The 13656-nt window shown below is 40.0% G+C and overlaps 1 protein-coding gene across 2 annotated transcripts; it reads right to left on the minus strand.

The window, feature by feature from the left end:
- Positions 1 to 1158: 1158 nt before the first annotated feature.
- Positions 1159 to 10471, minus strand: PSMD12 (proteasome 26S subunit, non-ATPase 12). 2 transcript variants are annotated; one of them, XM_054393683.1, is made up of 11 exons: positions 10364 to 10471; positions 8275 to 8334; positions 7922 to 8050; positions 6502 to 6609; positions 5461 to 5565; positions 4893 to 5042; positions 4593 to 4727; positions 3904 to 4016; positions 3340 to 3514; positions 2756 to 2833; positions 1159 to 1521 (listed from the first exon to the last, which is right to left on the minus strand). In XM_054393683.1, exons 1-11 carry the CDS (start codon positions 10469 to 10471, stop codon positions 1312 to 1314), a joined length of 1371 nt encoding a protein of 456 aa, XP_054249658.1. In that variant the 3' UTR covers positions 1159 to 1311. The 2 variants fall into 2 exon arrangements, with proteins under 2 accessions (XP_054249658.1, XP_054249660.1); XM_054393685.1 differs by lacking the exon at positions 8275 to 8334.
- Positions 10472 to 13656: the final 3185 nt, after the last annotated feature.

A 13656-nucleotide genomic window follows, 5' to 3' on the forward strand; every position in this document is an offset into this window, starting at 1 on the left:
CAATGTATCATTTATAGTCTTTACTTAATTATGAAGTTACTTACCACTAGCATTAAAAATTTACAAACCAGAGTAAATTCACTAAAAGTTGTCTTAATTCCTACTGCACTATTTGTGTGACTAATTTACTTCCTTAACAACAGGGACATGAGAAAAAGCCTACAGCTTCCCTCCATTGCAAGTAGGTTGAAACAAATAATCGTTGGTTTTGACATTATGTTCTCTGAATGTAACACATTTGATTATGGGAAGCAGTAACTTGGAAGTACTTAGGTAACTGCACAACTGCTACGTTAGCCATTACAGACTGTAACAAACTGTGAGAATTAGTGATTTACACCAAGCAGAGATTCAGGCAGATTTCTCAGAATTAAGTCTATCTACAGCCTCAAATCACAACGTTATTCTGAAGCACGAACATCCAGAATTTTATTCAACCTGTATCTGGATGTAACATTACAATATTCTTGGAAGTTACCTAAATACATCCTACTGTAAATCCCTTAGATTTTATTATTTAGGTTATCCTCTCTCAAGCACAGCATCAAAAACGGTCCTGTCATGAAATAACCACAGAATTATGTGTTAGACAGATAAAGGTATACATGGTGCCACGGGCTGAATTGAATCTGCTGCTGATACTCAATCTCATGCTGCCATGATCCCAGATTCCAAATAAAAGTGCTGGCTGGAGCAAAGTATGATGGGGCTTGAAGTTCAGATTGGAACATGAGAGGCTTCCTGTTCCAGCTGCTGCTTCTGGTTTCCAGTTTGGGGGTGCTGGGCTTTTCCACGGGGGGGGGGGGGCTACAGGTTGTGGGGAGGTTGCTGGCTTCTGCTGCTGCTTCTGCATTTTGCTGCATTTTTCTGCAGACAGGTTCAGGTCATTGTGCATTGGATAATTTCCAGTAAAACTCTTTATCTCAACCCAGAGGGTTTTTTTGTGTTACTTTCCCTCCCATCTGTGTGGGGAGAGAGTGGAGCTTGTGAGAGCAAGCCGTGTTAACCCAGGCCACCACAGAATCATGTGTTAGATAAAAGTATACACAGAAAAGAAGAAATGACAAGACTGCAATTATACAGGCAAGATGGTTTTATTATGTTCTTTCACCAATTATAGCAAAAAACATTTAACAACTGAATGAATAATCAAGGGAACTTAATTGTCAACAGGAGTTTCAGAATTATGTTCTAAATTTTAGACCAGAAAGGCTTGACAGGGAGAAAACAGACCATAGACACACTGGAATAATAGTCTCTATTATGAAGATTTAACGCCTTCTTTAAAAGCACCGAGATTATTGAGGCACCTTACTGCAGGTTATGTATCATCTCCTCTTTGGCAATGAGATGTGTGGTTTTGTTAACTAGGGCCATTAGTGAGTTGAGCTTGTGAGACCAGTCATTGAGTATATTGTTTGGGTCCTTAGGCCTCTGAAAATTGATAATTCCCGCCAGCCTGTCTACTTTAGCAAAAATGGTCTTATTAACTACTAGGTTGGACAGAAACTCCTCTGATTCCTGTAAAGACAAAGAGCACTAAGTCAAGAAAAGAGCATTTTTAGCTACAAAACATCACAATCCTTCCCAAACATCATCAAAGCACAGGGAACAAGATATTCTTTATATTTTGCAGAACTAAGCTATAGTAAAAAAAACCCAGACAGTAATACTATACACATTAATACTGCAAGGTACTATTGTAAACTCTTTTTTAATTATTTTACCTATATCTGATTATCTTTCATGAAATTAAATGGCTAATATACTACACCAAAAGACTTCTACACTTGGAAATACTTAGCTACACAGGTATTAGAATGAGCTGTCTGACAAGCATGGCATAGGAAAATCCATGTGAATTGCTGATCACTATCAAAGAAGGCTTATTCTGAGTTTGTGTAAAAGAGCAGATTTAACTGAAAGGATAAAGGTTTTCATTGGCACCGGAAATACTATGCCATGATGTGTAAATCTCTTTGGAAAGCTCCTGAAAACATGCAACGGGATGGCAGGAAGACTGCTCCACCCCATGTTCCCCAAGTACAACCCCCTGTAAGCAGGGACATTTGAGGGTGAAAAACCCTCTACCCTCAGTCAGTTTTAATCCCATTGACAAGAACTTTTTAACATCTAAACACAAGACAAGAAGCTCCAGCATTTAAATGAGACCTTGAATATAAACAAATTTTTAAGTGGCTTTTGCCTTATGGGCACATGCATCATTACATTGAGTCCTGCCTAGGTTCAAAGTTTTCTAGTAAAGCCAACAGATATTTGAATTAATACTATTAGCCCCAAAAGTTTTTTACACTACTACTCATAAAATGAAACCAATGACCAAAAGCTCATTTAATGCACCGCTACAGCACAGTCTGTTCCTCCTGTAAGAGCTGAAAAGCATTAGTAATTAGACTAAGGATGAAGCCAGCCAAGCTGCAAGGATAATATGACAGATATATAGAGATACAACAACAGATAATGAATAATCCTTGAACATTCATGAACACACAACTGTAAACCCTGAGCATTTTGTACCACGCAGTGTGTTCTACAGTGCTAAGACTTTCTGCATTGTCTGTAAAACAATGCAATGATGGTCTATGGCATCACTTACAGAGCTCTTTAAGCTAAAAAGAGACCTCAAATTCAAAATAAAAGGAACATTGCTCTGCTAAATGCTTTTATTTTTGCCACAAACACATGCATATGTACACACCCTTTATGAAAGGAGGAAAAGCAAAGCCACACTTACATCAACGGACAGATCCAAGAGCTGTGCCATTCTCTTCATTGTAATTCTGGTATAATATTTAGCCATTATTCTAATATTCTGGAATAAAAATGTTCAGAGTAGAGTTATGTGCAAAAAATACTTGAAGCAGGCTGCAAAAATATAAAAGTCAATGGTAAAAGCAAATTGTGAGCTGTTGTGCTCTAGAGCAGTCCAGCATGAGGTACATGAGGGAGTTGTGAGCAGTTCTTTTGCTTGTAAGAGGTATAAAAGTCTCTACATGACAAATTACTAAGTAATGAAATCAAGTAATTGCAAATTGAATATAAAGCACAACTTCCAAGTTTCTGCTCTACTAAAATGGGAAGGTTACATCTCACAATCTAAGTGCAGCACGCTCTCTTTTTTTGATGGCAGCTGTGCCAAATACCTAGCTAACAGAAAGATACAAATGAAGTGCTGAAAACACAACATGAGGGAAAGGCAACTTCCCTGCTGCTTTACTACAGATTTGTTTCTCTTTGCAACTGAAATATAGCAAGGTACAAGCATTTTCAGCTGAGACACTAAATATATAGCCAATGCTTAAAGTCAGACACGCTTACATGTTCCACCACTCTGTTCTTTAAATCTTTCCATCTCTTTTCACCTTCCTCTGTACAGCCAAAGACATCTGTGGCAGGACTGTCAAGGGATCCTTCTCTCAATTCTTTCCCATATTCTTCAACCAGGGCAGTCCATCGCATCAGTTCCATGGTGGTGAATAGTTTTAGGAGGTCTCTAAATGGGTTAGTAAAGTTGATTTACAATCCTGTATTAATAGGGCTCATTTCATACTTAAATAGATCAAGGAAATAATGTTACATGGTTTATTACCATTAATATTCAGTGTTTTTTATGAATACACTTTAATACTTCATGCTATCAGGGGGCACCTCAATACAGAGCTAATCTTGATTTTCCAATAAAGACCTTTCTCTTATAAAGAGACATTTATTTTAATGCAGAACTTACACAATCATTAAAAATCTTGCAGTATTTTTCATACAGCATTAAACTCTGAGGTGCTTACAGCAGACTCAGCCTAAACAAATTACACTTGCAGAGTTAGTTTGAGAGAGAGACTTCTTTTTTAACCTAAAAATTCTTTATTAACCAAGAGTACTTACTTATACTTGGGGATTTCTTCTAGCTTTTTGTCACTACTAATTCTGTGCACCAAATCAGATTGTTCATTGTCATATGGTGAAAGAATAACGTAAAGAACAACGCTCTTCAGTGCCTGTTTAAGAGGAAAGGGTAGTTTTTTTCCCACAATTAAAGAGAGGAACTGAAAACACTCTTCACAGAGCTTAAGAGGTTAACACAGAAAAGGCTTCAGACCAGTGTATTAAGAAGTTACAGTGAAATTGATGTCACCTTGCAGAAATGAACCCTCATTCACAGCAATATGTCTAAATTGATTCAGGTTAACTACAATTCTAGTGTTAAATATTTTAAGTACATGGGATAAAACCAAGTCTTTTCAAGTATGTAACATCTGCACTGCACACACAACAGTATCCTTCAGCCCATACTTGCGCAGCTGCTTCTAATTTCTGCACTTGTATAAAACAGACAAGACACTTTCCAAGATTTCAAAGACAATCTAGCAAAGATGTTAGTTATAAATATTCATTTGAAATCAACTTTATTATATTACTGTTTTCAACTAACCAATCTGTTAATGTAGCCATTAAAAGCCTAAGAGCAACAGACTGATGAGCTATTTAATCTGCTGCAGGCTGATCTGGCAATGAAATGGGTATTTGCCACATGAAAATACAGGCATTTTGTATGTAATGGTTGGGGTTTTTACCTGCTGCCACTTTTCACTTTCAGCCTGGATACATGGAGTATCATAAATGGCTCTGTAGTGCTTACAGATGGAGAGGTAGGAGCCTTCATGTTGATCCAGCTGGATCATTAAGTTGTAGTATTTCAACTTTAGTTTCTGAAACAGTATCAAGCAGTAAAATTAACAAAGCTCCATGCATCACATAAATGAAATCCAACTGGATTCAGGAAACGGGATTCAAATGCAGTTAGTCCTGAAGAGAGGTGTGTGTGTGATTAAAATTGGGATTGGGGGAGGTGGATAAATCCTCCAATGACTTACTTCTGTGTTTTCTTCTTGAAAAAATTTTGTATTAATTTTTTTGCTGATAATTTGAGTCCGAATGTAGTCTTTTACAGCTAGACAAAGTCTCATCTGCTCCAGGATAAATTCTACCCGTTCCTTCTTTTCCATTGAGCCATAGGTTTCCACCTAAAATCAAAATGTAACAAACACTGTCAAAAGCCAAATCAAGCCAAGTCTTAACTGTGGAAGAAGAATGAGAAAAATGAGCAAAAGAAAAATAATAATAAAAAAATCCAGCTATTCCAGAACAAGTGGAAATGGAGAAAAGGTTATTAAATTTTAAATTATACCACTCATTTACACCAGAAGAATCCACTAATGCTAAACTGAATGCACTACCTAAAGAACTGAAATGTTTTCCAAATGGGAAATACTCTTTGTAACCTAAGCATGACTAACAAAAGCACTTGAAACTGAATTACGCTTTCACTAATAACATTTTATCTCATTCCAGGCGTTTCTGCAGACGTACCCGATGAAGTTTATAAACAAGAGCAGTCAGAATTCATTTCTGTTGCCAATTTTAAGTGACAAGGTGTGTTACCTGCAGCTCTTGCAGGATAGAAGCAGCCTCTTTCACTTCACCATTCTGTTCTTTTATTGTTGCAAGTGTCTTCGTCAGGCGAGCACGTTCGATTTCCACATATATCTGAAATCAGAATTCATAGCTTAAACGCTGGAATCTTCCAATGTAGAGTCCAAATTCTAAGAGCACAACCCCACTGAGGCATGTACTTGATGTTTTCATGTAACCAATTAATTCCTTGTGTATCCATACACTGTACTGACGCTATCCACAGTATACACAGATAAAATATGATGGATAGCTGACAACTGGAAGTATTTGGACCAAATTAATGTAAATTATAATGTCTAAATTAATCTACCATTCTTTAAGCAAACACAAAAGTATTATGCATTTTGTCTGCTAAAATGTATTAAAACAGATGAAGTTAAAACTCTAATGGTTAATGTGTACCAAGTGCTACAGTTTGCATTATTTCACTCCTGACCAGCCTTAGATCAACAAGACCTGATTAATACCAACTTAGACTAACTCTGAACAGACAAAAGCTGAGCTGTAACACCAAGTCTGCCCTAAGCCAGAATTGTTTCTTAAAGCAAAAGGAATATTATGTAAATTATTAACTATGTTTGATATCACCTTTTGGTGACCATAACTGTTCATAACACCTTACTAAATGCAGGAGATAGTAAATTAAACCTGCTCATTTCTCTAACAGAATCAAATACATAGCCTTCTACGGAGTTAAAAATAAATGGCATTTTACAACTCTGAATAATATGAATTATTAATTATATAATTATTAATTCTATTAATACATCCGAATAGCTGTATCATGGAAATATGACCACTGTTTCAGTTAGTTATTTAAATATGAAGTCTGGAAAAGATTTGCAGTCTTGTGGAAAGAAATGCACCACTTGGCTTCTCAGGTTCATTTAAAAATTACTTCTCTTATTTGAACATGGTTAAGCAATAATGTTAAGAAGCTATGCTTTTAAAAAAGGTGAACATTTTTATTCTACCTTTTAGACACTCAGTCTTAAAACAAAATCTTACTTTTCCTTCCGTAACCATACGCAACGTGTCAATTAAGCGCAGTTTGACTGGCAAGTCTGTGATCTCTTCAACATAAGTGCAGCACTGCTGGACCATTTTAGCAACTGCCTAGTACAGGGACAGAAAAGGAAAACATACAGTGGGTTTAGATTCCTCAAATGCAGTCAGGATGTAACATGAAGAGATAAATCCTAAGCAGCTTCCTATCGCACTAAAGAGATAAATCTCAACGAAAGCACACAAGATGCATCTCATCACTCTGTTCATAAAAAAGTGCATAGTGATGCTGATGGCTTATGCTGGAAGTCCAGTTTGATGCTGTTCTGTCATTTCTTTCATCTCAGTTTTTCCAATGATATTTAAAATAACTCATATCCGTTGTTTCTCTCTTGAAAAGCAATATTCTTTTTCTGCCAGATCCACACAGCTCACACAGGCTGACAGAACTCAGCTGTTTGCCCTAAGATCTGTGTGGGTAAAGGGAAGGTGCCCCTCCTCTGAAGTGTGTGCACTGCCCCTTCTCTTTAGGACATCTGTAGATTTTTTTTTTTTCAGGAATGGAAGGAAGGGGATTAATTATTTCAGACTGATGCTTTTCCATTCCCTAACAGGCATTAATAAGTTAACAGCCTTCAGTGGCAAGCACAGGTACTGGCCTGTGTTCTTCTGCCAACACTACTAACAAAGCTGTTAAAATTATGACTTAAATTTCTGCTTCTGGAAAACAAACAAAAAGCCAGAAAGAATAAAACCTCTAGAAACTTCCTCAAGAATAAAATCCAGCTGACATATTCAGTCACAGTTTGTGCAAGCTAGACAACTGAACTCCTGTACAAACTCATGTTTCTGCATATTCAAAAGCTGGTAACTTTTCCTTCCTAAAGCAACGATGCCATTAAAATTACCTGTTGCTGACTTCTAAGTCAAATCAACCACACAGTACAACAAACTTTCACCTTAAATCAAGGGCTTTCAGCAAATTTCTCAGAAAGGACTGAGTTCCAGCGGATGACAGTGTCAAAACAAGCATGTCAAGCACACACCTGATCTGCTCAGATAAAGTGTTTAATGTACACCTCCTGTGAATGTGAAAAAATAAGACAATGTGTACAATACAAACTGTAAAAGGGTTTAGAGATGAGCTACCATCTAAAAGTTCTGGTGTGCATGAAAGCAGGAAAGTCACAGCTGTGCTGCCAAGAATGGCAAGCTGGGCCACGGTGAGCTCAGGCATAAAGCGAAGACAAATTTAAGACATCAATTTCACCACTGGCTTTCACATGTCTACCAAAAAAAACCTCAACGGGAGCTAATTCAAATATAATCAAAGCCAGGAAAGCCACTACACACAAGTGGAAATCAGATATGTAATACAGCTCCAAATATAATTTTATCTTTTATTTCAAAGGATTAAATTCACCTGTTTTAACTGACTTCTCCTCTTCGATAGAAGAATAATATTTTCATTGAGAGCATCCCAGTCTTTAGCTTCATAACACATTTTCACTATAGCAACTAAGATACGGGATGTGGAGACCATGTCGGATGCCTGTAACAAACAAAAAGCAGATTAGTGATGGGGTAAACCACCTGCAAACCTCTAGTACTTGCAGTTCTATTATACCAAGGGGTTTCAAAAGAATGATTACATAGAGCCTCACTTCTTAAAGAAAAGAACATAAGGGAAGGATTGCCACTCCCATTCCTTTCACTACTCCAGTGCAGTGGAACAAGGGCGTGTGTAGGCCGACCCAACACAAAAGTTGCACTTACCGTTCGTGTTTGTTTTTCCAAGGAGAGAAGGTTTTCAATTACTTCCTGCAATCTTCCTTCCTAATGTGATAGACAGGCAAAGAATTATCACCATGAGGGAAGAACACAATTTGGTTTTACAGTAGCTCTAATTCTCGTGTCAGTAAAAAACCCACAAACCAGCTTGTTCACTCATTTTTAAGGTAGTTTTTCAACTTTAAAAAAAAACAGAGTGCACCAACTTTAAGTACATGGTTCTATGCATAGATTAACATGGAAAGGTTCCATTTTTGCCCAGCATGTGCCAGAAGTTGTCTGTCCAGTGCAAGGAACCCAGCAAGTTTCAGACAGGTTTGGTTAGCTCACATGCTAGAGGGATGACTGGTTCCTTTCCTAGCCAAAACAATGCTTTAAGTGAGAACAGATATGCAATTAGATATATTGGCCCCAAATTTGGTTAATGTTACTTTCATCTGCATTCATCATAATTTAATTACAGCACATTACAGAAAGCATAAAGAACACGTTTTACAGTCTAAGCATGGAATTACAATAGTCCTGGGTTTTGGGTCTTGAGAACTGTATTTGCCTTCGTTCAGAGGAGTTAAGAATAACATAATGTACTGAGTCCTAAACTGTCATTCCTAACGAATACTGTTAATGTGAGAGAATTTGTAGCAGCCTGTGGCAACTGTGGGGCCACAAAACATGGCTTGAAACTATGAAAATTAACAACAAAACCGAGAGAATGAGATTTGTTTCTAAAATGTATCTACCCTACTGACATTTCTTAAACTATATATAATGGTTTGTCAAGGCCATGCTCTTACTGCCACAGAATTTACAGGTTAAAAACACGGTCATGGGTGTCCATATGGACACAGAGCTTCGCCTGTGGGATAAAACACTTGTGCCCGCTCTCTTATACAATGCAGTCTTGCAATAGTGTAAGATGCAATTTACTTATCTTGCCTTTAGAATTCTACAATATGCTGTATAGTACAGCGTGTCTATCACAAAGAGACGTGCATTAAGCAGAGCATTTACAGCATGAAAAGAATCAGATGGCATCCTACTGGGAAAGAACATCCAGTCTGTCTGTTCTGAGGTCTGAGATGCATCAGAATCTTCACGCTACAGAAGACCACAAAAGAAACCCTAAGATAGACCATACGCATGATTACCTCTATGATCCCAGCAGATCTGTGGCCACCTGCGGCTGGATGTACGTTTATATTTATTTACTCAGCACATGCCAGTACCCTAACAACCTGCCATAACTCTGTCCCTCCATTCCTATCTTTTGGGGCACACACCTAACATCATGCAAAGTGCTGCCTAATGTGGCACAGGTAGCTTTTGTGGCACAGCAGTCCTTGGATGAACAAGGATCTACGTGTCTGCACAGCTGCTCTGCCTGCAGAAAGCGGCAGCAGAGAAAAGACGTGTCACTTCTGACGGACTCAGGCCTTTTTAGCCCCTTACTCAGGAAGCTGCACCCCAACATCTTGTTCCCCTCACTGCTCTCCTACCCACCCTCCCATACTCTCACCACAGGCCCTACTTCTCCCATTCCCCAAAATGGCACGGGAAGATCCAAGGGAACCTTCTCAGCAGATGATCTCTCTCTTAGGAAGAAAGGCTTACGGCTTTTTAGCCTGGAGAAAAGAAGACTGAGGGAGAATCCTGTCAATGCTTATAAATAAAGGGTAGATGCCAGGAGGATGGGGCCAGTCTTTTTTTGAAGTTGTGCCCAGTGACAGGACGAGAGATAACGGGGATAAACACAGAAAGCCACATCTAAATATGAGGAGGAACTTCTTTACGTTAAAGGCGGTAGAATACCGGATCAGGCTGCGCAGATAGGAAGTCTCCATCTCTGGAGTCATTCAAAGCGCATCTGGACTCGGTCCTGTGCAGCCTGCTCTAGCAGGCGGCTTGGTCTAGATGATCCTGCTGCAGCTCCTATTATTCCATGATTCTGTGATCGGGTGACAATAAGTGGCCGTACGTCCCCCCGCCACTGGGACGCCTTCCCGAGCGCGGCCTAGCGCGCCCCACGCCATGACTCAGCCCATCCGCACAAGTCCAGCTTTCCCCTTCCCCGCACCTGCGCCAACCGCTCGCACTCGGGCAGACGTTGGTCCACCGTCGCGCTGTAATCCACCTCCATTTTCACGATACGGCCATCGGCCCGCTCCGCGCCGCCCTCCGCCATCCCGCCGGCTCCGCTCCGCGTCCCTGAGAGCACAAACCGGAAGCAGCCAGGCCTGCGCACAGGCGCGCCAGAGGCAGCCCCGGGGAAGGCCCCCGCGCTGCGCCAAACAGGCGCTACCGAGGCCACCCCAGCCGCTGCAGGACCCAGGGCGGGGCGGGCCTGAGGGGAGGTGCCAGCGCTGAAGGGGCTGGCCCTTTCCGCGGCCCTAGGGTTGCTAACGACGCTGCCAGGCACCGGAGTGGGTTGCTTGGAGTCTTTCCCCCGGCTGAGGGGAAATCCTTTCCGGCAGTCAGAAAGGGCGGAGATGTGGGGGTGCTGATTTTCCTACGGAGTGAGGCAGTGACGGCCCTCAGCATGGCCCGTGGCCTCCTGCCACGTTGTCGGCACAGTTGCCACACAGCCACGGTCCTGCTCGTAGCTTGTGTGTCAACAGCTTGAAATTTCGGTTATAGGGTAGGGAGTGGCGAGTAATGAAGGTCGTAGTTTTATGCTGTTTCTCCACACGTTGAGGGAACTATGCCATGTTGGTGTGGCGATCTGCACCACGGTGTGGCCTCAGTGGAGGACTCAGGGTGCGGTAGCTGATCACTTCACCTTGGTGGTTTCAATGTATCTCACGTTCCAGACATGAGTCATTTAATCATCTTGCCTTGCTGGAGAGGTGAGGAAAAGGTAGGAGACACAATAGTTTTAATTTAAGAGCACAGGGATTATGGTTTTAGACAATGCTGCGCTTTCATCGTGTTTGATAAGTTCTGAGTTGATGGTGTGATGATCGTGGTTACAAATTGACATATTTCCCACTCCAAAGCAGAATGTACTGCCCAATGTCTCTGTTGTCTCAAAACAATGCGTGACATACCTGGTCTGAATAAACAGGGTGATGGCTTTGATAGCCCTTAACAGCTCTCAAGAAAAGCTGCTAGCCTGGCAGAATGGTTTAACAATTAAAAGAGCTAATTTCTGCCGAGGCGGGAATTCCCTCTTTTCTTATCTTAAAACCACTGCAACAGCGCCATGGAAAGGCCCATGGCAGACTGGAATGCTCACCTCTCGGTGCACACCTTTCTATGCAAACCTCCCTTTGTGATTTGGAGATATTTACTCCCAAGGGAATTTTTTGAATCACAGCGCGACCTCCTCTGCTGACCAGAGGTGGCTCGGGGAACCGGGTAGTGATACTGCTGAAGTTTCATTCACTGGAGAAATGCACAGCAACTTGCTCGTGTTTGCAAAAAAAAAGCTCGGAAGGAAATACTGATCAGTGAATACTGTAAGCAATCATCGAGCGTTAAAGAGTGCCGGAAAAAACAAGTTACCGTGAAATGCCATTTTGTCTTGTGTTACTTTACAATGCGTACCTAACAACGTGTTAATATGGCAAAGGGGTACTTGAGATAACTAATTTCAAATCTTTTGTTTACAGAATTAAGACTGAGTCATTGCATCTGCTGCACTGGTGTAAATTTGGAGTAATTTAATTAAGTGAATTCAGAGCTGTGCTGCTGTGTTATGCAATTGTGTCTGACACATGCTTTCCAATTAACACAGCACAGACCACGCACTTTGAGTCACTTTATGTTTGAACTCAAACTCAGTTTGAAAAGTCCTGTAACACAATTTGCCCATTATTTTTAATTATTGTTAGTGATTAAGTTCCTTAAATAAACACATGTGTCACAGAGGATATACGGGTTGCTCTTTCTGGCCATTTATAAACGTGTAGAGCTTTGACTACTTACTGTGAGTTGTAAAATGTCATTCTTTTAGGTCGTTGTAATGTTAGTATAATTTTTCAGTTGATGGATAGGGAGTAATGGCTTTCAGGGAAGTTCAAAGTTAGATACTGATACTGTACTAACTCAGGAACATTTAGGAATATGTAATCTTCATAGAATGTATCTATTATGTAAACTAAGATATGTATGTAACACGAATTCCATGAAGCAATATGAATGCTAATTGGTTCTTAGAAAAAAAGATATCATTGTATGTGAGGTTAAGCATATATTCTCTGATTTCTACTGGCTTTGGGACACTTAGGTGGAGCAATACCCTATGTGTCCTGTGCCAAAATAAAGAAATGCTGCTTCCTAACACCTCATTGGGCTTAGGCAGTTTCCTTGCTGTATTCAATAGCAATACTAATTGAACATATTCCCATACATAGTAATTTGGTTAAGACAGTGAGTGAAAAAGGAAGAAAATGAACGCCTCCTGCAAATGTTATCTTCCTTTAAGGGTGAGCTGGGAAATGAGGAAGCAGCTTTTGTCTCCAATGTAGACTTCCTGAGTAGCTCAACCCCCCCTAAATTCATATTCAGAAGTCACAGTAAAATACCTTAAGACTTTTACCATCTCTTATTTTGAAGTGACATTTTGCTGACATAACTCCATCTGGAGTTAATGTTCAGCATGATTTAACATATGGGTTTTTCCCCCTCAGGTCAGCAATGAAAGATGAGTGAAAAATGCCTTATATTTCCAGATGATCATAGCGAGCATGTTGCAGAGGTAAGAGTAATAGTTTCTGACAATTTAAAGTTTAAAAAAAGAAGAAGAACCAAAATTGAGACAGGCATGCTTGCCAGAAACTTCCTGGTTAGCTGGAGCTACAAGTTTTCTCTCAGCAGGTCTCTTAGAAGGCATTTGGTGAGGGTGAACTGGGACAGTAGTCACAGTAAGCAGGTGTAAAGGATATTGTTTGGGTCGCTGTTTGTTTTTTTTCCACACATGTATGTGCAAACAGCACAAGGCTGAGCTATGTCTGTGGCAATAAGCATAGGGTGACTGAAGAATGTTTTGCTCTAGGTATGGGAAGTAATTTTAGTTTCTGGATTTGACAGACTGCTCTCTGCAGAACTGCATGCTTTGTTATTTTAAATAAAGCTGTAAGGTTTGGTTTAGGTTGAAAGCACATTAATAGGTGATAAACTCGTTTAGTCTTTCTCCTGGTTTTATTGAAATTCACGTTTGCTTACAATTAGGTAGCATCAAGGCCCTGTGCAAAGAAGTTCATTTTTTTTACAGTGCTTTTCAGCAGAAATCCAGATATACTGCTCCAAATTACTAATACTGTGAGCAAATCACTTATAGATATTTTAGATCTGAATTTGGATTACCTCTCATTTCTAGGTACTATCATAGGTATTGCCTTGTTTTAGCTAGTTTGCATGGAACTTTCA

The sequence above is a fragment of the Indicator indicator genome, chromosome 29, assembly GCF_027791375.1.
Source record: "Indicator indicator isolate 239-I01 chromosome 29, UM_Iind_1.1, whole genome shotgun sequence".
NCBI lineage: Eukaryota > Metazoa > Chordata > Aves > Piciformes > Indicatoridae > Indicator > Indicator indicator.

Bases quoted from the DNA above. Each gene is read 5' to 3' on its own strand.
- PSMD12 (XM_054393683.1), bottom strand. From the start codon at position 10,471: ATGGCGGAGGGCGGCGCGGAGCGGGCCGATGGCCGTATCGTGAAAATG. The intron at 8,051-8,274 runs GTAAGTGCAACT...TGTTTGTTACAG, and splicing joins TGGAAAAACAAACACGAACG to GCATCCGACATGGTCTCCAC. The intron at 5,043-5,460 runs GTAACACACCTT...TTTTGATTTTAG, and splicing joins CTATCCTGCAAGAGCTGCAG to GTGGAAACCTATGGCTCAAT.